The sequence below is a fragment of the Mus caroli genome, unplaced genomic scaffold (genome assembly GCF_978045245.1).
Source record: "Mus caroli unplaced genomic scaffold, Mus_caroli_1 scaffold_2, whole genome shotgun sequence".
In the NCBI taxonomy this organism is placed as follows: Eukaryota; Metazoa; Chordata; class Mammalia; order Rodentia; family Muridae; genus Mus; species Mus caroli.
This window is the reverse complement of record NW_028227257.1, coordinates 63,078,350-63,105,574: the sequence shown is the minus strand read 5'-3', so window position 1 is coordinate 63,105,574 and position 27,225 is coordinate 63,078,350. Positions and strand designations below refer to the sequence as shown.

The following is a 27,225-nucleotide window of genomic DNA, read 5'->3' as shown; positions in this document are numbered from 1 at the left end:
CTTTCTTTCTTTCTCTCTCTCTTTCTTTCTCTCTCTCTTTCTCCCTCTCTCTTTCTTTTTCTTTCTTTCTTTCTTTCTTTCTTTCTTTCTTTCTTTCTTTCTTTCTTTCTTTCTTTCTTTCTTTCTTTCTTTCTTTCTTTCTTCTTTTGCTGTTTGTTTTGTGAGCCAGTGTCTTACTTTGTAGCTCTGGCTGGCCTGGAGCTCACTGTATAGACTAACCTGGTCTTGAACTCAGGAGAAACATCGACTCCTGGGTGCTGGGATTAAAGGCATGTTGTGGCCTTGCTTTTATTTCTTATGGATGTTTCTACTGCATCTGGAGCTGTACCTTTTGTTGCTAATACATTCATAAATGACCAGCAACACAATACAAAATCTTGAATATGTACTTGAAGTGGTTCTGCAGATAGATGAACACAACAACTCATGTATTTGGTTCTATATTCATAATGAAATGATACCCTAGTTCTCTTCTTATTAGAGCACTGGCACATGTATTGGCTCAATGGACTTATGTATATAGACATCCTGGAAAGTTGGCTCATTGCTTAAGAATGTGGCTGCTTTTCCAGAGGGCTTGATCTGTTGCCCTCTTCTGGTTTCCAGAGCATCGACACACACCTGACACACACCATAAACAAAAATTAAAAATCTAAGGTGGGGTAGTATTCAACACCTACAGTAGAATCATGATATTAAAAGATAGTGACTTCAACACATGGATAAGATCTAACACAAAGATGCTTATTTATTTATCTTTTAAAAAGCCTATTGTTGCAAACATGGCTTTTTTTTGCGAGATTATGATTTTATTTTTCCTGATGATTAATAACAACTGAGTGAAAGGAAATATTCATTTTGGTCTTCCCACCATTTTTCTACTTAATTATTTGGAAATGTTGGCAATTGACTTGCTGGAGTTCCTTCCAGATTCCAGACATTATCTCCCATCAGGTGTACAGGATGAACATATTTTCTCCCATTGTTAGGTTACCTATACACTGTCAACTCTTTCCTTTCATGTTTGAGGCATTTTGTTGCTTGGATTTGTTGCAAACATGGCTTTTACGTTGCACCAAGCAGGGACTCCTCACGGTCGCCACGGCTACAAGTACCGGAACCTTGGCGTGCTGACGCTGGTTTCCGGCGGGATTTTTAGTGACGAACAGCTTTGGACCAAGCGACCATGAGAGGGCCAGAGCTCGGGCCCGAAACTAGCATGGAAGGGGACATTCTGGATACCTTGGAGGCGCTGGGGTGAGTGTTCTCGTGGACCACTTCTCAGAGGAGGGGACGCTGGCCCTGCGCGTGGCCGCTGCGGCACGGGCGTGTGCTTCTCCCCGGAGCAGGCCGTGTGTACCGGGCGGTGCGCAGGCCTCTGCGCTCCGGGCAGCCGGGACTCTGGGAGCCGGCGGGAACGAGCGGCTGCAGCGAGAGGCCTGGCTGTGCTGGCCGTGGTCCCTCTGTCATTACATTCAGTCTGCAGCCGGCTCCTCCCGGGCCTCGGGGGCCCTTTGTATGGACGTAGATCCCGCGCCTGCCGCACCGCAGTTGCGTCTGGACTGTTGTGTCGCGCATGCTGCTCAAATCGGTGGCTTACTCAGGGCTCGGGGAGGACTCACTCCCGCTTCTTAGGCTGAAGACCCTCTTAGTTAAGTGCGAACCCCTGCATTTACCCTTCTCCATTCCTTAAAGCACGTTTGTGTGTTAGGCAGGGAGAAACGACAGTTTTCAGAACGACATTACCACTTTAGGTGTTAAGAGGAACCCCGGGGTGGCGGTGATGAGGCGATCAGGACAAGCAGTGTTACTCCCCTCCATCCTGTTGTTCTTCCCAGCGCTTGCTCTTTTTACCTGTTTGTCACATGAACTTCGCCCAGAGTTCGAGAAACTTGTCAGCTTTCTTCACTGATGGACTCCTGGTAACATACTAGAGTGGGGTCTGTCACAGCGATTGAAGAAAAAGTTTAGAGGAGGGTGTGTACTTGTGAGCAAAGGTCCAAACGGTTGAGGGTTAATAAACAAATCCTTTCCCCAACGTTGGCGCCATCTGCACAGACGTTTGCCTCCTTACAGGTGGTTTCTTTTTAGGGTAACTGCTCCTAAAGAAGTTTGAAACCATCATGCCTGGTTCCCTTATTGTGGTTCCCTCAATCTAATTTGTTCTTTTTTTTTTTTTTTTTTTTCTAGCAAGTGTTAACTTTTGTTGCACCCTGATAATGCATACTTTGCTGCTACCCAGCATAACAGAACCTTGAATTTACTTGATCTTGAATAAAATGATTGTTAAATAAAAAAACAGAACAGAACCAGCACGACAATATCAGGGCTATTTGTATTTCTATGAACTTTTCTTAACCTTGCCGGGGAAATATAACTAATACGAAGTTAAAATACCTTGGAGTGTGTAGGCTCCAGCTTGGCTCCCAGACATTTACAATTTTTGGGATCTTGAGGCCATTTATGAAGTGCGAAGACAGTGGTTTTATTCTTTGATTCCTGAAACATATTGTTTCTACCATAGCATTTAAGAAAGTGAAATTTGCTCTAATGTTGACATTTACTGAGAGACATTTGTTTCACATTATTCAATATGAGAGTTAAAACTGTTGCATACTTTAGAATCAGTGTTCCTGGAATGGCCAAAGACAAGATTTTGAAGTTTGAAAACCCCTTCTGTGATAACGAAATGTGGGAAATGTTACTGATTATGTATGTTGTAATTGATCACTGTCTTTTCAGATCTTCATGTGGATTGCGAGTAGTAATGTATTTTTTTTAAAATTGTGATTAAACCACGTAGTTTATCAATGAAAGTGCTTTAGGTTGTCATGTAAAGTAAGAAATGAATGCAATGGCTTAGAAAGGAAAGCTGCAAAAGACCAATGTAGAGATGTAGAGTGTTACTACAACAACAACAACAATAACAACAACAACAACAAAAATATAGATTAGGACTCAGTTTCCTCTTCCCTGAAATGAGTATCCTAAAGCCAATGCTTTCATACTTCTTTGGTTATAGTAGTCCATGATTTTGTGAGCAGTCCATCTCAGCTAGTTGGTCTAGCTGGGCATTGCAGCCTTGTAGAGAGCTGATAAAACGTTAGGGTCTGGTATACACTACCGACTCCCTGAGTCATACTCTTCAGGGATATATTATAGTGTTGCAGATGTTATAAAACTTCACAGCCTACGTTGAGAATCACTGTTCATTTCAAACATTTATGAAGTGTGGCCATGTCTTGGACACTGTTCTGAGCAGTCAAGTGGTGAGCAAGATTGACTTGATTCCTGGCTTTACAGAGCTCACAGTTAAGAGTAAAAACAGATGTGGCTGTCCATTATACAGTGCAATAAGTGCTTCAAAGGAAAAAAGTCAGGGTGATGAAACAGAAGCCTTATGGGTTAGCGATAGATTCCTGAAGAAGTGATAGCTGAGTTGAAGTAGGAAGGATGAGTTGAAATCCAACTAAATGAGATTAGATGGGAAAGGAGGATGGTGTGCTCTGAATGGTAGAAGATATAAGACCTTGAATCCTGCAGTGTGCTGTTAGACAAGAGGAGGTAATGTGGCTAGAAGACAGAGTGCAGAGGCCAGGCTGGGTGTGGGCTGGACTGCGGAGTTTGAGGAGTACCAGAACATGCAATACCTTTACGTCTGTGTTGTTCATTTTTTCTTTATCTGCTAATAAGACCTGGCAGATTATTAAACATCTAACTTGAAAGTTCCTTCTGCCAGCACACTAATTGGGAAATTTTTATTTAATAGTTTGGGAAAGACATGATGGCTGCTTAGTGGTAGTGGGTACATCATAGTGTAGAGGAAAGAAGTGCATTGTGGGACTTAGTGATGGTCCTTAATTATGGGTCCCTAGTACTCAAGGATTCATTTCCTCCACCGTATTTATTAAGCAACAAAGTGAAATGACACACCATGGAATCAAAATTGTGTAGGGAAGACAGTGAAGATAGGGGGAGCCAGAAAGTACAAAGAATGCAGAGGGGCCAGTGGCATGGAGCTCTCAGGTCAAAGAGCGTTTGCTGGTGTGGTGAATGATGAGAAAGAAGCTGGAGGGATGGAAGGTGTGGCAGGGAGGGCCGTCCTTGAATTCACGATTTAGGAAGTTTAATGATTCTGGTTGTGGCAATGTCCAGGGTGAGAGTGACTGATAGGAGGTGGAGAAGGTTGATGAAAAGGAGGTGAGGGAGCGGAAGGCTTGGGGTGTTAGCTCTTGCTTGTGGACTTTGGAGAGATACAAGATAAAGGCAAGGATGAGTGGAGAAGAAAATTGACCAAACACCATTGCATACACTAGCAAGCGTTTGCTGAAAGGACCCAGATATAGCTGTCTCTTGTAAGACTAGGCCGGGGCCTAGCAAACACAGAAGTGGATGCTCACAGTCAGCTATTGGATGGATCATAGGGCCCCCAATGGAGGAGCTAGAGAAAGTATCCAAGGAGCTAAAGAGATCTGCAACCCTGTAGGTGCAACAACATTATGAACTAACCAGTATCCCGGAGCTCTTGACTCTAGCTGCATATGTATCAAAAGATGGCCTAGTCGGCCATCACTGGAAAGAGAGGCCCATGTAAATTTTATATGCCCCAGTAGAGGGGAACGCCAGGGCCAAAAAGTGGGAGTGGGGGAGTAGGTGAGTGGGGGGAGGGTATGGGGGACTTTTGGGATAGCATTGGAAATGTAATTGAGGAAAATACGTAATGAAAACAATATTTAAAAAAAAAAAGAAAATTGACCAAAACAACATTAGATGCACATGAGGCTCCCAGCTGGAAACCCTAGGAGAAACTGTCCAGGGCTTTAGACAGCAGGGGTAGTTGTGGGAGCAGACACTGAGGAGCTGGACACTTAAACACTTCAGGGGTAGGAATGCCGAGAGTTGAGATGACGACTAAAGGAGAGTGAAAGCAGAGAGGTGGACAGCTAGGTTGGCAGCAGGACCAGGGGGATGGGTAAATGGTGGGAAAAGGGCTCATGTTGTTTAGACTGGCTGATATTTAAAAAATAAATTAGAGGACTGGAGAGACAGCTCAGTGGTTAAGAGCACTGGCTCTTCTCCCACCCATTACATAAAATACTAAATTAAAAAAAAAGTTAGGTCCTGGGTGATGTTTATTGAGGAAGATCCACAGCACTTTAATGGACTAAAGCCATGGTTTATTCATCTAGCTTGAAGTAATGTCAAACTAGCAATTATGGTTCTAGTAAGAGGTGGTGGGTTCCCTAGGTATTGCGGGTAACAATAGCACTTCCCCAATTAAATATGAATGCTGGCCTGCTAGCCTCAGTCACAAACAGGATTCCATTGAAATGAAGAATGTACCTCTTAAATGCTTGCTGTAGGAAAGTACCCTGGGGCTATGAGAGTGCAGAGGGGGCTGCTGATGCCCAGAAACCGGAAAGCGGCTTTTAGACCACACCCAACACAACTGAGACTGGGTTTTGACCACTCATGAGGCTCCTTTAGTCAGATACACTGTTTCATACCAAACTTGTAACTACCCCACAGAATATTTTTAGATACTGCTGTGCTATATAAATAATTAAAACGAGATATTTCTGGAAGGTTCCATGGGGGTGAAGAACATGTGCAGCTCAGGTTAGTCAGTTTCCATGATTATGGCAAACCTAATTGAGTTACTTCTCTGCTTCCACGCTGCTCATCTGTAAAATGAGCCTAGCCGCAGTACTCCCCGTGTGGGGGATTATGGTGATGAAATGAGGTAGCGTGCATACTTCACACTGGTCTAGGGTACACTGAACGTTTCCATCTGTTGGTCACTGTTGCAGTTCATTCCAAATGCACATTCAAGGGTGTTAGGTGCATCGTTTTCTCGGTTTTTACCTCACCTGATGAGCTGAGACGTTGACCATTGTGGTTTTTCCTTTCCCCTAAAGTCAGGGTTTTTGGTGATTTGATCAGTTTTTGTTGAACCTTGTAATTGATTTATTGTAGAAATGGGTGCAAGTGGGGAAATGAATGTTTACTTTTAAGTCTCAGTGAGAGGCTCTGGAAGGCCTGGGCTGGGGGTGACATGCAGGGGAGCATCTTCAGCCAGAGCAGACAGTGTCCCAGCCGCAGCTCCGCCTTGTCCTGGCTGCATCCTGGCTTAGGTTATTTGTTCCATTTAATAACAGGTGTTGACAGAGGTTAAAGAGCTATGTAGTGTTTGGGTTATATCTGGGCCTAAGGCTTAAGGCTGTTACTTGTCTGTTGGAGTTACAGAATTAGCATTAGTACCTACTTTAAAACATTACTCCAAAGATTAAATGATTTACAAATATGCATGTCTAGCCCCATGTCCAACTTGCTATTTAAATCTCATTAAGGAGACCAGGCTAGCCTCAGACTTACTGAGATTCCCTTCCTGCCTCTGCCTCCCCATGTGCTTGGGCTAAAGGCGGTATCACCACGCCCAGCATGACTTAATTTCTTTATCTGCAAAATGTAGATTTGAAAATATTCACAGCTAGGTGGTGGCCCATAGCACACCTGTAATCTCAGTACTTGAGGCAGAGGCAGGCAGATCTCTGAGTTTGAGGCTAGCTTGGTCTACAGAGTGAGTTCCAGAAAATATTCTTTATGAAATACAACTCATTTTTAACTTAGTAGGTAGTAAAAAAACCCAAAAGTTTGTCAACTTTGGTGAGCTATGTGGAATGGGTACTATTGATAACTGGAAGGTAAAACTACAGTAGGGAAAATTTATGATTTATTATCAGTAGATTTTGGATTTTACACCTACTCAAGGATGCATATTGAAATCTGGAGAAAAGAGTCACAAGTAGAAAGCTGAAGAAGCCCTGCTCTGACTCCTGCTGATGTGTCTGAACTAAGCCTGTGTGTTTTAAGTGAGGTACTAAACTGTGTAGCAGCTATCTTTTATCTCAAAGAAAAAAAGCTATGCGTATATTTATGTTAAAAGTAATTGCAGACAGCCCAAATTAACATAGTTACCTGTGGGATGGGTGTAGAGGAGATAATATTTAGATGGCTAACTAGAGGTGTGGTGGCACACATCATAGTTCCTGCACTCGGGAGGCAGAGGCAGGGGGCTTATGAATTGACCAGCCTGGACTTAGTAGTGAGTTCAAGACCAGCCTGACCTATACACTGAGGCCCTATTTAGAAACAGAAAAAAAAAAAAAAAAAAACATGGTAAGTGATATTTGTGTGAACATATCTTGTTTTGGAAGTTAGACTTTAAAACTATATATTCTATATGATTATACAGTTAAATGATAAAAGTGAAATAAAAACAAAAAGGAAACAAATTTCTAGAAATTAAATGGCAAAAAGTTATGTTTATCAATTATTGACTAGGTGAATCATATGGGAATGAACCCACCACTGGATTTGGAATTAAAGATGCCACCCTAGTAGAGGAATGTTTGACTGGGTGGTCAGGAAGGTGAGGAAGTATTCATGAATGCTGGGGTTGAGTCATAAGACTTACTGGGCACATGGATTTGCATGGATTTGCTTTCAACGAGAGAAAGAGAGAGAGAGAGAGAGAGAGAGAGAGAGAGAGAGAGAGAGAGAGAGAGAGAGAGAGAGAGAAAGAAGAAGAAGAAGAAGAAGAAGAAGAAGAAGAAGAAGAAGAAGAAGAAGAAGAAGAAGAAGAAGAAGAAGAAAAAGAAGAAGAAGAAGAAGAAAGGTGGTGGGGGGAGCGAGTAGGAGAGAGAGAGGGCCTTAAATAGTGTAAAAACTGAGTGACTTCTGCCAAGATCTGAGTGTGCTGTGTCTAATAAAGCCTTAGCTGCAGAAAGACAAGTGTAGAAAATTGTTATCTATTACAGTTGAGGTGATGTATAAGGTATTTTGAAAATTTAGTGCCTTAGCTAATACAGATTGTGGAAATATTTTAAATGATAAAGCTATGAAATAAATAGCCCAGGTTAAGATCTCAGGTTCCGTTTAGCTTCATGAACTAGAAATTGCATTTGTGCCTTTTTTCACTATAGTTCTTAAAATTGGGGCAGCACAAAGCTGTTAAGACTGGTACTGTTCTATTTATAATATTTTGAATTGTTAGAAGATACATGAAAAAGCTAAATCCTAGTTACATAGAGCAAGAATAAACGGTAAATTGTACAGCTACTTTACCCTGAAAGCAGCCACAATCCCAAATCAATATAGTTGATGTCTCTATTCTGATAAAATAATGCATAAAATCAGCAGCGGGCTTGGCAGAGAGGCTTTTCCCCTAGAGAAAGGAAGAGATTAAAAAAGAGAAGAATTTAAAAGTAAACAGGAAAAATCAAGAGTTCTTTTTTCCCTTCTCTTTTCTTCCTACAGCCTCTCTCATATCCCACAACTCTCAAATTGATAGCTTCTGTTTCTTTATTGTTACACCTCTCTCTATCATCTCTCTTATCCATCTATCTATCTATCCATCCATCCATCCATCCATCCATCCACCTATCTATCTATCTATCTATCTATCTATCTATCTATCTATCTATCTATCTATCTATCTGATAACATATAAACACATCTCGCTGAGTCCATTTTTGTTGTTTGTATGTAGTCTAGTCTCAGAGCTGACCATTTTGTGCTGGACAGCCAGGCAGGATGCTCATCTCTGGGAGAGGCTAATCCTCTCAGCAGTCATTCATTGACTGTAGTTCTTTGTCTAGGATGAGGCATGTTAGCATGACTGTTGGTACTGTCTGTTCAGGTCTTATTTGAGCAGTTGTTTCTAAGAGAAGCAGTCTCACAGCAGAGCTGCTGGTATTCTGGCTCTTACACTTCCTGGCCCATCTTCCTTGATGTTCCCTGAGCCATAGATGTAGGAGCTCTGCTGCAGATGCATCCATTGGGTCTGGGTTCCCCTCAATCCATTGCTCTCTGGATTGTGTCCAGTTGTGGGTTTCTGCAACCATCTCCATTTGCTGTAGAGAGAAGCTGCATTTATCTGTGAGCATGAGGGTACCATTTAGAATGTAGGTAAGGAGTTTTTCTGCTCTAGCAAAGTGATGTAGCTTCTCTTTGACTGGACAAGCCCCAGACCTTAAGTTTACTTAGACAGCTGATGGTCACCACAGACATGAGTTTGCACTTGATGGACGCACTGCCATGCTTGTCACTGTTGCCTTAGCAGGGTGGGACTGTTGGTTGCCTCCCCGGCAGCTTGCATGAAGCGTTCTGGTACCATGGCAGTTAGATTGCAGTGAGCAGGCTTCAGGTTAGATTCAGCTAAAGAGTCCAAGTCCTGCGTTCTCATTGGGTCCTCGGCAGTAGAGCCTGACTTTCAGTCTCTGGGAGGTATTTGGGGAGTCATTTGGAACCCCCTCCTGAGAATTGTGAATCTGAATAGAGAGTTCTCAGTAGAAGAAATTAAACTGCTCATCATTCTTAACAATTAGGGAAATGCAAATTAAACAACTTTGAGATTTCACCTTACTCTGGTTGGAATGGCTAATATTAAGACAACTTTTCATCTTTAAACTGTTGTTTCTTCCTCTCTAGGTATAAGGGGCCACTGTTAGAGGAACAGGCCCTCTCCAAGGCAGCAGAGGGTGGACTGTCTTCACCTGAGTTTTCAGAGCTCTGCATTTGGTTAGGCTCCCAGATAAAGTCCTTATGCAACCTGGAGGAAAGCATCACTTCAGCTGGTATGCTGCCCCATTCTGTCTCCCCTCCCTTTCAGTAAAGCAAATTGGCAGTGCATGGTGTGTGGTCTTATCAACAGTATGATTACTATGTAAGGAAAAGTCAGAAATATGAAGAAACTGCTTATTAAAGAGTCTTTAAATTGAATTTTGCAGAAATTCAAAGTTGACTCTTAAATTTGCTACAAAACTGTGAGCCATCCCTGCCTATCTGTGGTCAAAGGCTCAGTATCATTCTTTGGAAAAGAAAGTGGGAACTAGCTGTTTTAAAACTGAAGCTTAGGTAGTGTGAACTAGCTGTTTTAAAAACTGAAGCTTAGGTGGTGTGAACTAGCTGTTTTAAAACTGAAACTTTTCACTCATTTTGAATTAAGTTTTAAAAATATGTATAATCCTCAATTTAATATTATTCTCAAGTCTTTATCTCAGGATAAGGATTCACATGGAAATATTGTGATTAAAAACCTCTCAGTACCTTATACAGCTCTTTTAATTCATTGCCATCTTGTAACTGGAGTCTTGCGACTTTGGTAGAATTTCAGATAGTTTGGTAAAATAAAAATAGTAATTACTGGTCATTTGCTGAGGAACAAAGTAGCATTCTTTTTCAAAGATGTTTTGTTTTTTTTTAAAGATTTATGTATTTATTTCATGTATGTGAGTACACTGTAGCCGTACAGATGGTTGTGAGCCTTCATGTGGTTTCTGGGAATTGAACTCAGGATGCCTCCCTGCTCCGGCCCCACTCACTCCAGCCCAAAGATTTATTTATTATTATATGTAAGTACACGGTAGCGGTCTTCAGACACCAGAAGAGGGTGTCAGATCTCATTATGGGTGGTTGTGAGCCACCATGTGGCTGCTGGGATTTGAACTCAGGACCTTTGGAAGGGCAGTCAGCACTCTTACCCGCTGAGCCATCTCTCTAGCCCCTGTTTTTTTGGTTTTGTTTTTTTAAACGTTTTCTTTGTCATACATGACAGAATTAATTTGAAGCAAAATAAAATATGTACATTTAAAGAAAGCATGGAGCAGGTTTCTCATGTTAAAGATAAGCTGTGAAGCTAACACCCATGATTGCATTCATTGTCTGATCATGGAAAGCGTTAGAATTGGACAGTTGCCATGGAGCCAGTTAACAGCTGTAGCTCTGATAATGCTCTTGCATGTTTTGGTTCCTAGCACTCAAAATGCCCAGCTTGCTTGATTTCAAGGAGATTCCATTTGGAGGAAGTTATCAGAGGTTTAAATGTAGAGATACTTCCAATCCCGTGGCGTGCCGTTCGCCTTCTTAGACTTAGATGTCGCTCTCTGTGTAGACATTGTGTGCTCGCTTTTACCCAAGCCTTGCAACTGCCTAGCTAAAGATTGACTTGGAAATGAAAGTCTGGAACTGAACGTAGAGTGGAAACCACAGGTGATAAATTGTACAGTGGTGGATTCTGTGGTAAGCGCTTGGTGAATATGTGTGACTTCTTCTTTTAAAGGGAGAGATGACCTAGAGAGCTTCCAGCTTGAGATAAGTGGGTTTTTAAAAGAGATGGCCTGTCCATACTCGGTACTCATCTCAGGAGACATTAAAGAGCGCCTCACGAAGAAGGATGACTGCTTGAAACTTCTGTGTAAGTTGTCTTCCCTTGGGTGTGGAAATGCACGTGCTCAAAATACCCTTGTTATTTTCAGGTCAGAACTTATACACTGGTTATTGAGACAGTAGATAGCAAAAGGCTTTTGTATTTGACTAAAAATGTTGCACTGTCTTAGACATTTTTACATGAACAGTTTAAACTCTACCAGCACACATTAACACTCATAGTATAGTCAGCAAATCCCTGTTTGTGCTGTCTATGGTATTTCAGCAAGTTTTCCTTTGACCCATAGCTGACCATTTATGATGAAATGGCTAACTCTGTCATCTCTGAAATCTTACTTATTTTTTTAAATTCTTTGGGAAACTAGACTATTGTGCAGATTACTGTATCTTCTCTGTAGTGATGGGCATTGATTGACTGTTTAGAAACATTTATTGATCACCTACTCTTATACCAGGAAGTATCCTGTGCAGTAGGAACAAACATATAACAGAAAATATGACAAAATATAGTTTGTGCCTTTTGAATGAGGCTTGTTTTTACTGACAGGAGGTTTGGATTGTGTATCATTTGTATTCCAACAGCTGGTCTAAGGGTCCCCTTAGAGTGTGTATTTTGTGAAACTTTGTGTTATTTTTAGAACTCACTGAACAATGACTATTTGTCATTCACGCTTGAGGTGTTCTATAGCTGCTGTTCTTTTTGGTTCTTGGTTAGTCTTGATTTTGATAGTATTAATACTTGTTTTAAATAAATTATAATTCAAATTTTAAGAAATTCTCATACATATATTAATGTTATTTTCTGATTTTTTTTTGTTACAGTGTTTTTAAGTACAGAACTTCAAGCTTTACAAATATTACAGAAGAAAAAACATAAAAATTCTCAGTTAGATAAAAATAGTGAAATTTGCCAGGAAGTTCAAGCTGTATGTGATGCCCTCGGGGTCCCCAAGTCTGACACTTCAGACATTCCACTTCTGCTGAGCCAAGTGGAATCAAAGGTATCATAGATATATATTTTAAATTTTATCAAAAATTCAACTAAATGCTAACATGTCAATGTTATATTCTAAATAAAAACGTTCCCTTTAATTGTGATATACAGACTATCAATTTCAAGAGAAACTTAAACGATGTACTCGGGGCTGGTGAGATGGCTCAGTGGGTAAGAGCACCCGACTGCTCTTCCGAAGGTCCAGAGTTCAAATCCCAGCAACCACATGGTGGCTCACAACCATCCGTAACAAGATCTGGCGCCCTCTTCTGGAGTGTCTGAAGACAGCTACAGTGTACTTACAAATAATAAATAAATAAATCTTAAAAAAAAAAAAACAAACAAAAAACGATGTACTCGGAGTCCATATTGGTGATAGAGCCCTTGCCTTCCATATGGAAGGTCCTAGGTGCTCTGCCCAGCACCAAAACAAAAATACTCCCCAAGCTTTATATGCAAGCTAAGGTTTGGATGTATATGTAATTTAATCTGTAGTTAATATGCAGGAGTCATATCTTAGAGAGTGAGTCCTAAGGCTTTGCCAGAGTTTTCCATGATAAAATCACTTTGCAAATTCAAGGAGAATTTTCCCAGCTAGGGTTCTAATACAGTATAATGAAAGAAGTGGATATTTTCCAAGATGAAAGACACTTGCCATGGGATGTTCACACTCTTGCTTTCTTTGGCAATGAGCAAACATACTTTCTTGATTGCTTAGTAAGTGTGTAGTGTGTGGCAAATAAATAAGTACTCTGATAGGGTAGTTAACAGCTGTGACCTTCTAGCATGCCTCCTGCTTGTTACCCTCTAACATCACCTGGGCAGTGTTGTATGCCGTTCATCAGGAGTAAAACATTTCTGAGTTTTATTTTTCTACATATGATATTCCTAGAAGATGCTTTGTTATGATTGAGAAAGACAGTTTTTACTTTCTACTTAAGTAATATGACAGCAAATCACTGTCATTTACTGTTCTGAATATTTACATGTGGTGGTGATCAGGGTTTTTATTGCTTGCCACCTCCACAGTAGGAAGCTGAGGTGCTGTCCTGCAGTGTGGTAGAGCTGATGTTTGAGTATAGGCACTCGGCTGCCAGGCTGCTGCTCTTAGCTCTCTCTAACAAGTCTACTAAGTCTCCTTGCATTTTAGAAATCTGAGAAATTGCATCTGTGTGTGTCAGGGTCCTCCTGAGTGACAGGCAGCAGCTGACCCTTAGGTGTTAGATATGGAGAGGGAGGTGACCCTGCAGGTAGCTAGGGCATTTTGGGGAACTAACAGAAACAGCCTTAAGGAAGTAAATGAATTTAGAAATGATGCAGCATCCTGTACAATAACTGTATGGTCACAGTAGAGGTAGACTGCTTTAAAGAGCAGAGAATTTACATTTTGGGGCAGTGCTACACAGGTTTGTTCTAAGTAATGTTTAGTTAAATATAATTCTCAAGATGCAATCTGCATGTTAAAAACTCACCCATACTAAAGGTACAGAGCAGTGAATTTCAGTCTGTTTTCTGTGGTGTACAATTATTACTGATTATGGACTAATTTTAGAACATTCTAAACTTCCAGAACCTACCCCCCCCCCCCCCCCCCCGCACCGGTCCTGTTCACAGTCATTTTTTATTACCATCCCAGTTTTCAAGGTGACCTTGAATTTGTTTTGTATCCATTTATATTGTTTTCCCAGCATGCATGTATGTGCACCATGTACATGTCTGTTGGATCCCATGGAATTGGGGGCACAGATGATTGTGAGCCACCATATGCTTGCTGGGAATCGAACCCAGGTCCTCTGAAAGAACAGTGAGTGCTCGTAATCACTGAGCTCTCTCTTCAGCATGATTTTGAACCTTTAATTACTGTTTCTGATTGTTCACTGTGGTTACTGTATAATATGAGAGTGAACCACACCCCAGGTAGGAGGGTGAGCACAGCTCAGATCTTCACTCTGGGTCAGCTTCTTCAGGGTAAATGACTATTAATGGAATGACCTGTGATGTTACAAAAGGAAAAGTAATTATCCAATGTCCCGTTTACAAAATAAAAATGGTACTCTCAATCAGTGGCCCTGCAAAAGTAATAAAATGTTTGTCAGGACTGGAAGAAGAGCGCGTCCTGTGTTGTCTGTGGAGCAGCGAGAACTGAATATGTACCAGTTACAGTGTTCATCTGAGGAAAGTGATGGACTTGTTAAATGTCTTGTTTCCTTCCTGAGAGGTGGCCAGGAAGTAAAGAGCGCCATGTTAGAGGCAATCCCAGAGTCATTGTACACTCACGGGGGGTTGTGACACTTCTGAACGGTAGCCGGGGCAAGAATGCGTTGTGGTTTGAATTACGGTAACTGGCACTTCCTTTGTACCGGGATTTGGCGCGGCTGTGACCTGAGCCCCTTTCCTGCTGGGTGCAGTTGTGTTTTATTTGCTTTAACTTGGTCGTTACTGGGCGTTCAAAACAGCACATCAAAGAAGAATAAGATGGCTATGTATGTATGTATGTATGTATATAACTTTTTTGTAATCTTTCATGTTTACTTTTAGGTGAAGGATATTCTCTCTAAAGTCCAGAAAAACCATGTGGGAAAACCATTGCTAAAGGTTGATTTAAGTTCTGAACAGGCAGTAAGTAGTTCGTTTACTAGCTTTATAACTAAGTGAGGGCATAACTGTATTAGTTCATTTTAAAACATTTTTTTGTCACTGTAGTGAAATACTCGTGGCAGGCTGCCATTAGTAAAGAGACTTAGATTGCAGTTTTGAAGGCTGAAAATCTAAACCACATAGTGCCAGCTCTGGCAGGGCTGGTCTTCGTATCTGGCACTCCTGATGGGTGGCAAGGATGGTTTGCGTATATAAAGACGATACGGACGAAGAGGCATCCCAAAGTCCTTTTCAGGGTCTTGCCTGCAGTTAGTTGACCTACATGTCTTCTCTCTTGGCCCTACCTCACACAGGCTCTCTGTGCTCTTCCTTTTTTCTCCCTACACCTGCCACCTTGCAGACCACACCTCCAGCAGGAACCTTTGAGGGGACAAGCAACATCCAAGTCCATTGTACTGTCTTCTTTTTATAAATGGACATTTAGTATTTTGGAGAAATAGAATTGGTATTCTAGAGTAATCTATCACTACAGTTTAATCAAGTCATTAATTTAAAATATCTACTTAGTCAAGAATATTTATAGTGGCCAATAGATTAGCAGAATTGTGACTTGAAAGGGTAATTTGTGAAACTAGCAAGGTAGGCAGGTATTGCCATAGTCTTTCCTTATTAATGTGCACTGCTTAGTAAATTGATGTCTTACTAAATAAATATATTTAATGAAAGATATAGGTATCTTTAATAGCTTCTGAACACTATAAATGTTTTATCATTAAATGTTATTTAAATATTTTTTCATAGTCTCATAGGATCATAAAATGATGATTTAGTGTTTAAAGTACAGTAATTTTCAAACTTCTTTTCTGAAGAATCAGTGTCTAATCTTTGTGTTTCATCCCCAATTCTTTAGGAAAAACTGGAAAGAATTAATGATGCTCTTTCCTGTGAATATGAGTGTCGCCGGCGGATGTTAATGAAACGACTGGATGTGACAGTGCAGTCCTTTGGATGGTCCGATAGAGCAAAGGTGAGGCTGCTCTCCCACTGGTGTCCTGTAGGTGGCAGTGTGGGGCAACTCCTGCCAGGCTTTCTCTGCTGTAGGTACCTAGGCCCAGTCACTCTTTAGTCTATTCTAACCTACATGTTCAGTTACCAGTGCTCTTCCATACAATGATCCGAGTCTCCTAGAGGTCCATGTTTGCTGACGACTTTTCCCCTGGCTTTCACCTTCGTTTTAATTTGCACGGCTTGATTTATACCAGTGTGTACGTAAAGACGTATGTGTGAGCTTAGCGAGGTGCAGATGTGAGTGAGTAACTAATGAAGCAGCAGTGTAAGAGCAGGGTTGGGGAGGACTGCTGTCGGAACAGGTTTCTTGTGCTTCTTAGGCCGTGTGACTGCAGCATGTCGTCTCCTGGAAGAGAGTGGAGGAGTGGAGCCTTCCAACTAGAAGCTTTTCAGATAGCTTGGGGCCTTTGATCTTTCCTAGTGTTAGTCTGGGGTTCTCTCTGCCCCTCCCATATCATAGTGTAAGAACTTTCCAAACGGTAAGTAGGGGCAGGCATTGGACTTCCCCTATTTCAAGGACTGCTGTAATGGGCTCTGTAATATCCAGTATATGACAATCCTTGGTTGCCATGATTCCTCTAGCAGCTTCTAGCCAATACCCTTCGCTTCATATCTGCTGCCTGTTATTCAGCTTCCAACACAGTGGAGCTCTGATATTACCTCGTACTATTGTTTTGCACTTCTTCCTGGGTTATAGCACTTGGTGTCACTTACACCACTATTATTTGCCATCCTTCAAGGTTCATAGGCTAGAAGCCTGGTTCCCACCGTGGTGGTGGTCCGTGGAGTCTATCAACCCTGATGAATGGTCTGACCCTGGTCTTGAGGTTTGGTCTTACACGAATGAATTAGTTCTTGTGAAGTGAGCTGTTTAAAGTGTAGCTGTCATGAACTTGACCCCTCTGCAACATAGTCTTTTCTCTTTCCACATCCTTTTCATGTTGGGATGTAGCTGGTGGCCTTGCCAGCCTTTTGGACTAATCACCAGACCCACGAGCCAAATGCACCATCAGGGATTTTGTTAAAGCAGCACAGAAGCAATGTATGAGTTTCATTCAGTGAGTGTCTAGCCTGGGATAGACAGTCTAAGACACTAGCAGTGAGAGAACTCAAAGACTTTGAAAGGAAAAGTTAAACTCTCATTATTTGCAAATACATGATTTATTTAAAAAACATCCTACAGATCTACTCGAAAACTCTTAGACCTAATAAACACATAGTTAAGTTACAGGATACAAAAATCAATGTTAAGAAAGTAGCTGTTCTGTGTCAGTGGTGTCCTCTTAATAATGTCCCTTTTCACGTCTGTATTCTTAGGTCCAGCTCTTGTGCTACTTCTTTCTTGGCCCTTGGTGACATTTCTGTCTCTGTGTGAGGCATTGTGTCTGCAGTGCCACATGAACAACAGCAATGCCAAGTCAGGTGGCTATCATCGAGCAGATGAATTTCTAGATAATTCTGTGGGAATGGATCTGAATGGAATGTCCCCCCACCTTTCCCGCTTTCTTTTGAGTGGAGACTTGATTTATCTCATTACCTGCAATGTGTCTGTTGAAGTTACTATTTATGTTTAGTTTTGGAAGATGCTTTGTATTAAGGAGGCTCACTTATTCTAGGTTTTCCAGCTTTTTGGAGTCTTAAGTCTTCATAGTAATCACTAATAGTCTGTGATTCATTGGACTCTGTTGTGATGCTGCTCTATTATCAGTGTGGGTAAAGGTTTGCCAATCCTACTTTCTTTCAAACCCAATTCCTTGCTTAATCTTACCTGTTGTTCTTTTATCTCTTTCATTAATTCTCCTCTGATCTTCATTATTCTTTGCTGTCTGCAGGGCTCAGGATTGGCTGATTGTGGCTTCTCAAGAGCCTTGGGATGCACCTTTGGGTTGCTGACTTGATATCCTTAGAATTTTTACTGTGTGAGCTTTTCCATGTAAACCTTCCTCTTGGGCCCCCCGTTTCTGTGCCCCTGAGGTTCTGAGAAGTTGTATTCTCATTGTCATTCATCACTAGGAATTTTAGTTTTTTTCTGTAATATTTCTTGGGTGATCCAGGGCTAATTCAAAAATGTATCATTTAGTCTCCAGTATTTTTGTGGTCTCTTGTTGATTTAAAATTTTCTCCCATTGTATTCTAATTGAATGTAAGGGATTCTATCTATCTTACCATTTTCTTTCTTTTATATTTGTTGTGACTTGGATTTCTGTCTTATGATATAATTGATTGTGGAAAAAGGTCCTGTGCTGCTGAAAAAAATATGTGTATTACTGTTTGTTAGGTGAAATATTCTGTATATTTCTGTTCTGTCTAGTTGATTCATAGTGAATCTTAGATCTGAATTTCTTTACTTGCTTTAGTTTAGCTCTGTCTAAACATGAGAGTAAAGTATTGAAGCCACCCATGCCCCATTATTGTGTAAGGACTCAAGTGATCTTTTATGCCTTTAGTGTTTGTATGAAATTAGGGGCTCTGATATATTCAGTGTATAAATGTTTACAATTATTGTATCTTCTTGCTGAATTGTTCTCTTTATTGGTATATAATGTTCCTTTTTATGTCTTCTAATTAGTTTGGTTTGAAGTTTACTTTATCTGATGTGAGGATAACTCCCTGCTCCTTTATAGTTTCTATTTGTTTGGTAACTTATTTTCCATTTTTTTTTCATATCTTTACTAGATCTTTCTTGAAGATATATACAGTTGGTTCTTTTTTTGTTTTTAAATCAAGTCTGTTAGTCTATATCTACTAGTGGTGAATTGAGACCTTTTATAATTACAGTTATTATAGACAGGAGCTTACTATATCCTGTAAATATACTTGATGATGTTCTGTTTTCCTGAATTATAGGTGTTTCCTTTCCTTCTCCTGTGTTAGTTTCAAGAGTTTGTTGAGTTGCTGTGTTGGATTTAGTTGTTTCTTTCCTAGGTCTTAGTTGTTTATCTGAGCTTTTCATGGACTAGAACTTTCATGTATTAGGGTTAAGGAGACAGGCGGACCTGTTTGTCAGCCTTCTTTCCTTCCCTTCTGCCTGTCTGTCTTGTCTTCTTCCCCTCCCTCTTTCCCTCCCTCCCTCCCTCCCTCCCTCCCTCCCTCCCTCCCTCCCTCCCTCCTTTCTTCCCTCCCTTCCTCCCTATAACATATTCTATTAAGAATTTTCTGCAGTGCTAGATTGGTTACCATGAATTGCCTTAATTTGAGTTTGTCTTGAAAAATTCTTATTTCCCATCAATTTTGGAAGATGGCTTTCCTGGGTAGAGCATTCCTGGGTCACAGTTGTTTACTTTCAGACTTGAATATTTCATTCCAAGCTCTTCTGGCTTTGTGGTTGCTGATGAGAGGTCTGGGGCAGTTCTGGTATTTCTGCCTTTGTGTGAGTTGATGCTTTTCCTGTGCTTTTGGGATTCTTTCTCGCATTGTATTTGGCGTGGTGACTGTGTCATGTTTTGTGGAGTTTCCTCTCTGGTTATGACTGGAGGGAGTTCTGTATGTCTCTTCTCTTGTGTTTGGATACTATTTCTTTCTCTAAGTTTGGGACATTTCCTGCTGTATCTTCAATAAATAGTATGTCTCTTTCATTTCATTTTAGCTCCGAACTCCTTTTACACCAGACTTCTTGGAAATTTCAGTCATGCTCCTTATTCTTTTCCTCCTTGCATGGCATATATTCTTTCTCCTTACACGTCTGTGGTTTTGTCTTAGCTTCCCTCTATCCTTGAAGCATGTTCTGCTGTGTGGTCTTGTCTATTAATGCTGCTTTCCTTTTTTATTTGATTAGCCATCTTCACATATTTGTCTATTTTTTTCAATGTTTTAATCCCCTTGGTGACTTTTTCCTTCATAATTCGAATATCTGCCTCTGATTTTACTGTCACTCACTTTGCAGAGCATCTTGGTCAGGTCTTGGATAGATTTCCTTCATTTGTGCATCTATTGCTTTGAGCCTTTCTATGACCGTTAATTCTTTTAAAAGTTTCTGAATTATTTCTCAGACATTCAGCTATCTATCTCTGTAGTTTTGGCTTCCTTCCTAGGGCTGTTGGGCTGGAGATGGGTAATGGGTGGTGGCTGTGTCATAGTCTGTGTTACTGTGTTGTGTTTTGTTCATTTGTTGGAGTGAGGTTGTCTTTACAAGTTTTGACTTCCTCTTCTTCTAGTCCAGTTGAATGTGTTATTTTCTGTGATTCATTCTAGAACATTGGTTTCTAGAGCAACTTTCCTAATGCTATGACCCTTTAATACAGTCCCTCATGTCATGGTGACCCACAACCATAAAATTATATTTGTTGCTACCTTATAACTATCATTTTGCTAGTGCTGTGCATTTTAATGTAAAAATATGATTATCTGATATACAACCCCTATGAAAGGGTCATTTGACCCTAAAAGGGGTTGTGACCCATAGGCCGAGAACTGCTGTCCTAGAGGGATGTCTTTGTGAGTTGTGAGTTCAGCTACGGGGAATGGTGAAACTTGGTATTGATGGTCAAATGGAATCCCTGACATGCTTCCATCTTGGCTGTATACCAACAGGACCAGGGTGGTGACACGAAACCTGCAGTCAAACTGTTGCTCTGTCCTTGGACTGAGTCTTTAACCCACTAGGGACAGGATGGCAAACATCAGACTCACTGTAATCTGTGTCTGATGCAGTCTATCTGGAGGCTGTGGTTAGAATACAGGACTGAAGTAAACTCTGGGACCACAAAAGGATTGACTCTCAGTCCTGAGTACTGCAGAAGTTAAAACCTCACAATCGCAACTGACCTGAGAGACCACTGGAGCCAAAGCTCAGGCCCTGTCTGGATCTCTGAGGCCATTGTGGTTGGATGTTTGGCCACATGGTGCTTCTGGGACCCTCTGGAGCATCTTTCCCGGCTTCTCTCTGGACCCACTCAGACAGAAGGCCTGTACTTATTGCTATTTTCTGGTCCATGGAAGCTAGAGCCCTGGATGCGAGGCGTATCCATGTCTTTGAAGATTGTATTGTATTTCTCATATGATGCTACAATTTGCTTAACCCTAATTTTTATACCTTTCCCTATATTATTTAACATCAGCAGTTTTTCTATATTTAATTTTTACTACTTTCATAATTTACTATAAATTTCAATGTGTATCATAGTGTATTCTTAAGGATATTTGCTATATGAAAGACTATTAGTGTTAATATTTAAAGCTCCTGTGTACAGTTAAGTACTGTCATGTCTCACTTTCTCCTAATACTGGAGACATAACCAACTTTCTTGCTAACTTGGTAGATATGAAGTACTAATTTGTTTATTCTTATCAGGAAAATTGAACTTGTTCCATGAACCTATTAGTCATTTGAATTTCCTGTTTTCTTTTTGTGTCTTGATGCTGATTCCTGTGACTTCCTGATTTTCTTTCGATGGAGCTTTTTTTGTTAAGAAAGTTCATGTATAACTTTAAGAATATTTCCTCAATTTCCTGATGATTCTGTTTTAAACCCTTTGGTGTATAATGCATGGAGACTTTAACCTTTACAATGTGATAGGTTTTCAAGTGTAAGATAAAATGTAACTCTGCCCCCTGGGATGTCTGACTCATTGGTGACATCATCAGTGCTGTTCTGTCAAGTACCCATCAGCTCATGCCACACCTCGGAGAAGAATCTTTCCTCTTCCTGTGATCTGTGCTGCTCCTTTGACCGTGTTTACATTCCTTTACTTATGAGGCTCTAAGTATCCATTTTCTGTCTCGCTCCATCAGTCTGTTCTTTTCTTTCAAGTTCCAGTTAATCAGGTAGTGGATGTCCTGCATGTAGGGTCAGGGCGTAGCTCCTGCTTTAGCATGTGGTACAATACAATTGGGATTTAAGTTCCCTCCCCTCCCTCCCTCCCTCCCTCCCTCCCTCCCTCCCTCCCTCCCTCCCTCTCTCCCTCCCTCTCTCCCTCTCTCCCTTCCTTTTGTCCTTTTGACCTTCCTTTCTTTTATGGATGCATGTGTCCATCTGTCCACCCACCCCCACCCCCCCTTATTTCTGTAACTTAAAAGCTGAAGACGGGGATGATAGAACAAACAGTTCTGGAAGGGGGCTTTGAGGTTAAATCACTCCCAAGGTGAAGGCACTGGCACGTTTAATAAGTGTAAATGTTACCTTTAAAAATGATAAATTCATATTACATATTAGTATATGGTAGGATTCTACTTTAAAAATCTTTTATGCCATTATTGTATATTTAGTTTCTGGATTAACTTTAGATTTTTATTTGTTTATTTTCTTGTATTTCTTAAAATTATTCCCTGTAGGGTTATAGTTCCTCTAAGTGTGTAAGTTAAAGTGAGGAAACCTGACCATAGCCAGTGCCTCCATCCAGACAGTTGATAGTCCTCCCCATCCCGTGGGGATTTTGTTTTGCAAGATTTGTTACCTGTTTTGAATTCTGTTAACATGAGTAGTAGTATTTTGTTCTATTTATCTGTGTTATTTCTTTTTATTTATTTGATTACATACATTGTATTAGATATTAGGGCACTTTCTTTCTTCTGTTTCCTTGCTTGTATATTATGAATTTTCTTCTTTTTAAAGATCATGATTGTTACTGCTTTCATTTAGATTGACTTCTGTTAATTTCCCCTCCCTCACTGTCATTTAGGCAAAAACAGATAACATAGCAAGAATTTACCAGCCCAAGCGTTATGCTCTGTCGCCCAAGACAACAGTCACATTGGCACATCTGCTTGCCGCCCGTGAAGATCTGTCCAAGATCATCAGGACAAGCAGTGGTATCAGCCGGGAGAAGACTGCGTGCGCCATTAATAAGGTTGGTTTTTCTTTCAGTTGGGTGGAAGATGAATTTATAATTTTCTGGCTTGCTATTTTTACATTTTAGCCCATTTTCTCATTTACATCCTGATGGATGGGAAAGGAGAGGCAGAGGGACTTATGCCCATCCACACATAATTACCACTTGTGTAGACCTTTCAGTTTGTGCCGTCATGAAGTACAACAAAGCTTTCTAATTGGAGGAATTGGACATTGCTTTTCCTGGTAGCTTTATCAAGAATTTTCTTTATCCATTTGGTTAGGAAAAATCTTCAGGAATTGTTGCCACCACTTATTTGATTTATTAAGTGAAAATCTCTTTTGAGCATCCATTTCTTGATTCAGAGTGTAGATCCACTCATATGACAGTGGTCTTCATGAAGCTCAAGATGTCTGTGACTTTGATTGCATAGAGGCAGCAGATGGAGACTGTTGCCATCAGCATGAGCAGGAGAAGTTCTCTCTCTAGGTGAACATCCATGGGCAAGTTTATGACCAAAGAACAACAACAACAAAATCAAAAGCAAGGATGCAATCGTTGATAAAGATTTCTCATTTTGCTGTGCGATAGGATTTCTTGTTGGAGGCATTTGGTTTCCCTCCCCTCTCCCCCTCCCTCCTCCTCCACCTTCCTCTACCCTGCTCTCCCTCCCCTCCCCTCAGCACTTGCTGGGTAAGTGCTCTACCAGGCCCACCCTGCTGTCCCTTAGAATGGTTGTTTAAAGTCAGTGTTTTCTGAGTGTTTACGTTTTAGTTGTCTTAAGAGAGAGCTTGCGAGCTGGTTTTGGATAGCATTTCTATATATTTGTTAGACGTCATGGGAGAATAACAGCTAAGAAAGGTTGGTAGATATATATGATTTGGTAAGTAGTGTAGTGTTGTTGAGAGTTAAAGTTTCTTAGGTGTGGAAGTTTGTGGCATAGTGTGAATGTATTAGTGTTAGTGTTATTGTTATTGTTATTGTTATTGTTAGTGTTAGTGTTAGTGTTAGTAGTGTGTATCCCTGGCTGGCCTGTATCCCACTCTGCAGACCAGGTGACCTGGAATTCACAAATATCAGCTGCTCTGCTTCTGGTTCTCAAGTATGGGGTTGAAAAGCATAGGCCACCATGCCTGGCAGAATGTAGTATTTGTGACACAACTTCTTCTATGCATTTAAAAATAATTTTTTAAAGTGTATGATTATATGAACCCCTGTACCTTCCCTCCCTCCAGTGCCTCCCATGCAGCACCCCCACACCCTGTGCAGGGCCCCTTGCTCACTCTCACACCCATGGCGTCTTTCCGTATGTGGGTTTGACTAGCGGTGACATTGCAATCTAGCTGATTCTTTGGTTGCTTTGGGTGAGCAGTGAATATTTTGCCTTGTCTTCTGCTACGCAGGAGCAAGCATCTGTTGGCTTTCTCTTGGCTCTGCCAGGGCTGTGGCAGGGCTGACACAGGGCTCCTGCGTTGCCTCTGGTCTTTCACTCTGTCCTGAGTGAGCATGCAGCACAGCTTATGTCTGCGGAAGGGTGGGCACTTCAGCTCTTCCCCTAGATTATCCTTCCAAGTGGTGTTAAAGCACGGTGACGGGCGTTGGTGTCTGTGTGCGTGCTCTTGCATCTGAGTTTACTGCTCCTCATCCAAAATGCTGAGTGTTTAATGATAGTTAGGAAAAATTTAAGTTATAGTATCTTTCAAGTAAAGATTTCAAATATATATGTATAAATATGCATATCCATATATATATGTGTGTATATATATGTATGTATGTGTACACACACACACACACATATACACACGCACACATGCATATCCAGATAGTGATCTTAGGATGAGACCAGTATTAAAACACAAAATTTGTTTTGTATATAACTTACACACATAGTTTGAGGGTAATTTTGTGCCATATTGTGCCTGTGCTTCTACTGTGCAAACTATGATGTCATTTATGGAATTTTCACTGTGCCATCATGTGAATTGTGAAACATGTCACATTTTGGATTTAGAGTTAGGCTGTCTGTGCTGTAATATTGTAAGTGCATCACTGACCTAGCTCTGTTCTGTTTACATTCTCTTGGGGAGGGAGGGGCCTAGTGAGCCTGATCAGTTTCAGGGACTTCTTGAAGCCGTTTAGAGTCATTTGCTTCCTTTGCTATTGAGCTCTGTAGGATGGAATATCTCCCTCTGGGAGGAAATGGCTACAAACCATACTGGGATTGCTGTTTTGTTCAACTCTGCATGCTACATAGTCTTTTTATGTGTGTAGGCTGCAGTGTTCCGTGGAATGCAGTCTTCTTTGATAACCCTTGCCAAATCAACCCCATGGAATGTCCAGAGTGGTTTATTTATATGAAGTGGACTAATGTAGGTTAGATTATAGTCTGTGTTTTAAAAGCATTTTGATAAAATAGTTCTTAATGTAACAAATACCATGATTATCATAAATTCTGCTAAACAAATTTAAATGAGAGAAGACTGACAAGACCAACTCTTAGGAATACTGTTGGTTTCTTTAAAAGTGATACAGTACTCTGAAGAATTAGTCAAACATCACACATGTTCAGTTTTAATTCATGCCATGTTCGACCCTTCTCTGTTCTTCAAAAGATTTGGCTTCTTTATTTACAAATAATAACTTCATTTGAAACCTTTGTAAATTTTAACTTTGAAAAACAGAAACTTAACAAAACCTTTTTGGTTTTACACAGGTGCTTATGGGACGGGTGCCTGACAGGGGAGGACGGCCGAATGAAATTGAACCACCACCCCCTGAAATGCCCCCTTGGCAGAAGAGACAAGAAGGCGGAGGGAGGGGTGGTTGGGGTGGTGGAGGTGGTGGTAGAGGAGGTGGTGGGGGTGGAAGAGGTGGATGGGGTGGTGGGGGAGGTTGGGGAGGGGGAGGAGGAAGTGGAGGAGGGTGGGGAGGAAGTGGTGGGGGAGGGGGTGGCCGAGGAGGTTTCCAAGGCAGGGGGGATTATGGTGGGAGGGGAGATTATGGTGGAAGAGGGGGCTATGGTGGGAGAGGAGGCTATGGTGGGAGAGGTTATGGAGATCCATATGGAGGAGGAGGAGGTGGTGGTGGTGGTGGTGGGTATAGAAGATATTAAAGACTGCAGATGTTAAGAGAGCACTGCTTCTTACTAGATACAGTAGATAGTGTTCTGAGGAGCATACTTGAACATCACCCTGAGGTAGATCGTGTCAGTGCCCTGAGGAAGGCATTCCTGAATACAAAAGGCCCTTTATGCTACCGGGTGACGATCCTGCAACGTGATTCTTTCCGTAGTCTGTGTACTAAAGCATGCTGCGTCTTTTTAAAAAGCAAAAACACAAAACCTATTTTTAGAAATGTAAATATTTATTACCAGCAACTTGGAAAATGGAATGTATTTTATTGTCATGTTTGAATTTAGACTGTAAACTGGTATTTTGTTTAGGACTAAAACATAATGACACCCGCCAGTAACAAAAAAGGAATCTAGACTCTCATGTCATTTGTATACCTGTGGATCAGCCCTGTATTGTTAATTCTATTTTACAAAATAGAGGAAGTGTCTAATATGTGTGCATAGTCAGTTGTCCTTTTTAAAAAATAGGTTGAAATTCCTCTGGTCAGGTTTTTATTAAATTTCTGTTAACATCTTCTTTATTTCACTGTGTACATGGCTTATTTGCCAGTTGGATTTGAACCTGTGTGACTGACTGAATGGCTAAGTGAAAGGTTGTAGGACCCAGGGGTGGTGTAACTACAATGAAACTGTTTTCTGGACACAGCAGGGAAGTTGCACACACACACACACTCACAGCAGTTGTGACCGCATGCAGAAGACACATATCTTTGCAAGATCAGGCCAGATAAAATCCCACCCCCTCCCTGAGGAACTACTGCTGGCCATTGATTCCTGCTGGGGGAGGCTGAGCCGGGATGTGGGATGTGGGACATGAGAGGTTACCCATGGTCTCTCTGGTACACGTCCCATGCACACAGACACAGCACTAAGTGCACTCAGCTAAAACCAGAAGCACATGAAGTTGAGAATGAAAAGTTTGTGTGTGTGTGTGTGTGTGTGTGTGTGTGTGTGTAGATGGGAGACTCCAGCCAGCTTGAGCTTGCCAAGCATGGCTCTGGCAGGCCTTGGCCTTCTCTCCCATTCCCTCCACCTTCTAAAAGCAGAAGACGTCATTCCTGAAGCTAGCTACCAAGGTCTGTTTCACTTATTTGTCCACTTCCGCTTCTTCCTCCTGAGGCTGACTACAAAGGTCCAACTATCAAAGTATTAAAGTCCAACAATCAAAAGTCCCCTTTGGGTCACCTAATTAACATGCCCAATTAAAATTAAACACCTCATCCTAACACGGGGGTTTCCCCTTGTATCTTTATAAACTGCCATTTTCCTATGGGGCATCTGTCTTCTCTCTATCCAGAGGAAGTCCTTTGTTCTCCAGGACATTAGCCGCCCCCTCCCCTCCATTCCCTTTCCTGGCTCTCCCATCCTCTATCTCCTTGGCAGTGTATGTTGTTCTTCCCTGCCCTGGGGCAAGTAAATTCCGAGCCAATATCGTT

The 27,225-nt window shown here is 41.2% G+C and overlaps 1 protein-coding gene across 1 annotated transcript; it reads left to right on the top strand.

Moving 5' to 3' along the window:
- The first annotated feature begins 1,153 nt into the window (after positions 1 to 1,153).
- Positions 1,154 to 26,310, top strand: Tslig3b (tRNA splicing ligase complex subunit 3B). Its single transcript, XM_021155824.3, has 8 exons — positions 1,154 to 1,257; positions 9,493 to 9,638; positions 11,123 to 11,257; positions 12,052 to 12,230; positions 14,762 to 14,842; positions 15,732 to 15,848; positions 22,507 to 22,674; positions 25,370 to 26,310. Exons 1-8 carry the CDS (start codon positions 1,187 to 1,189, stop codon positions 25,766 to 25,768), a joined length of 1,296 nt encoding a protein of 431 aa, XP_021011483.1. The 5' UTR covers positions 1,154 to 1,186; the 3' UTR covers positions 25,769 to 26,310.
- Positions 26,311 to 27,225: the final 915 nt, after the last annotated feature.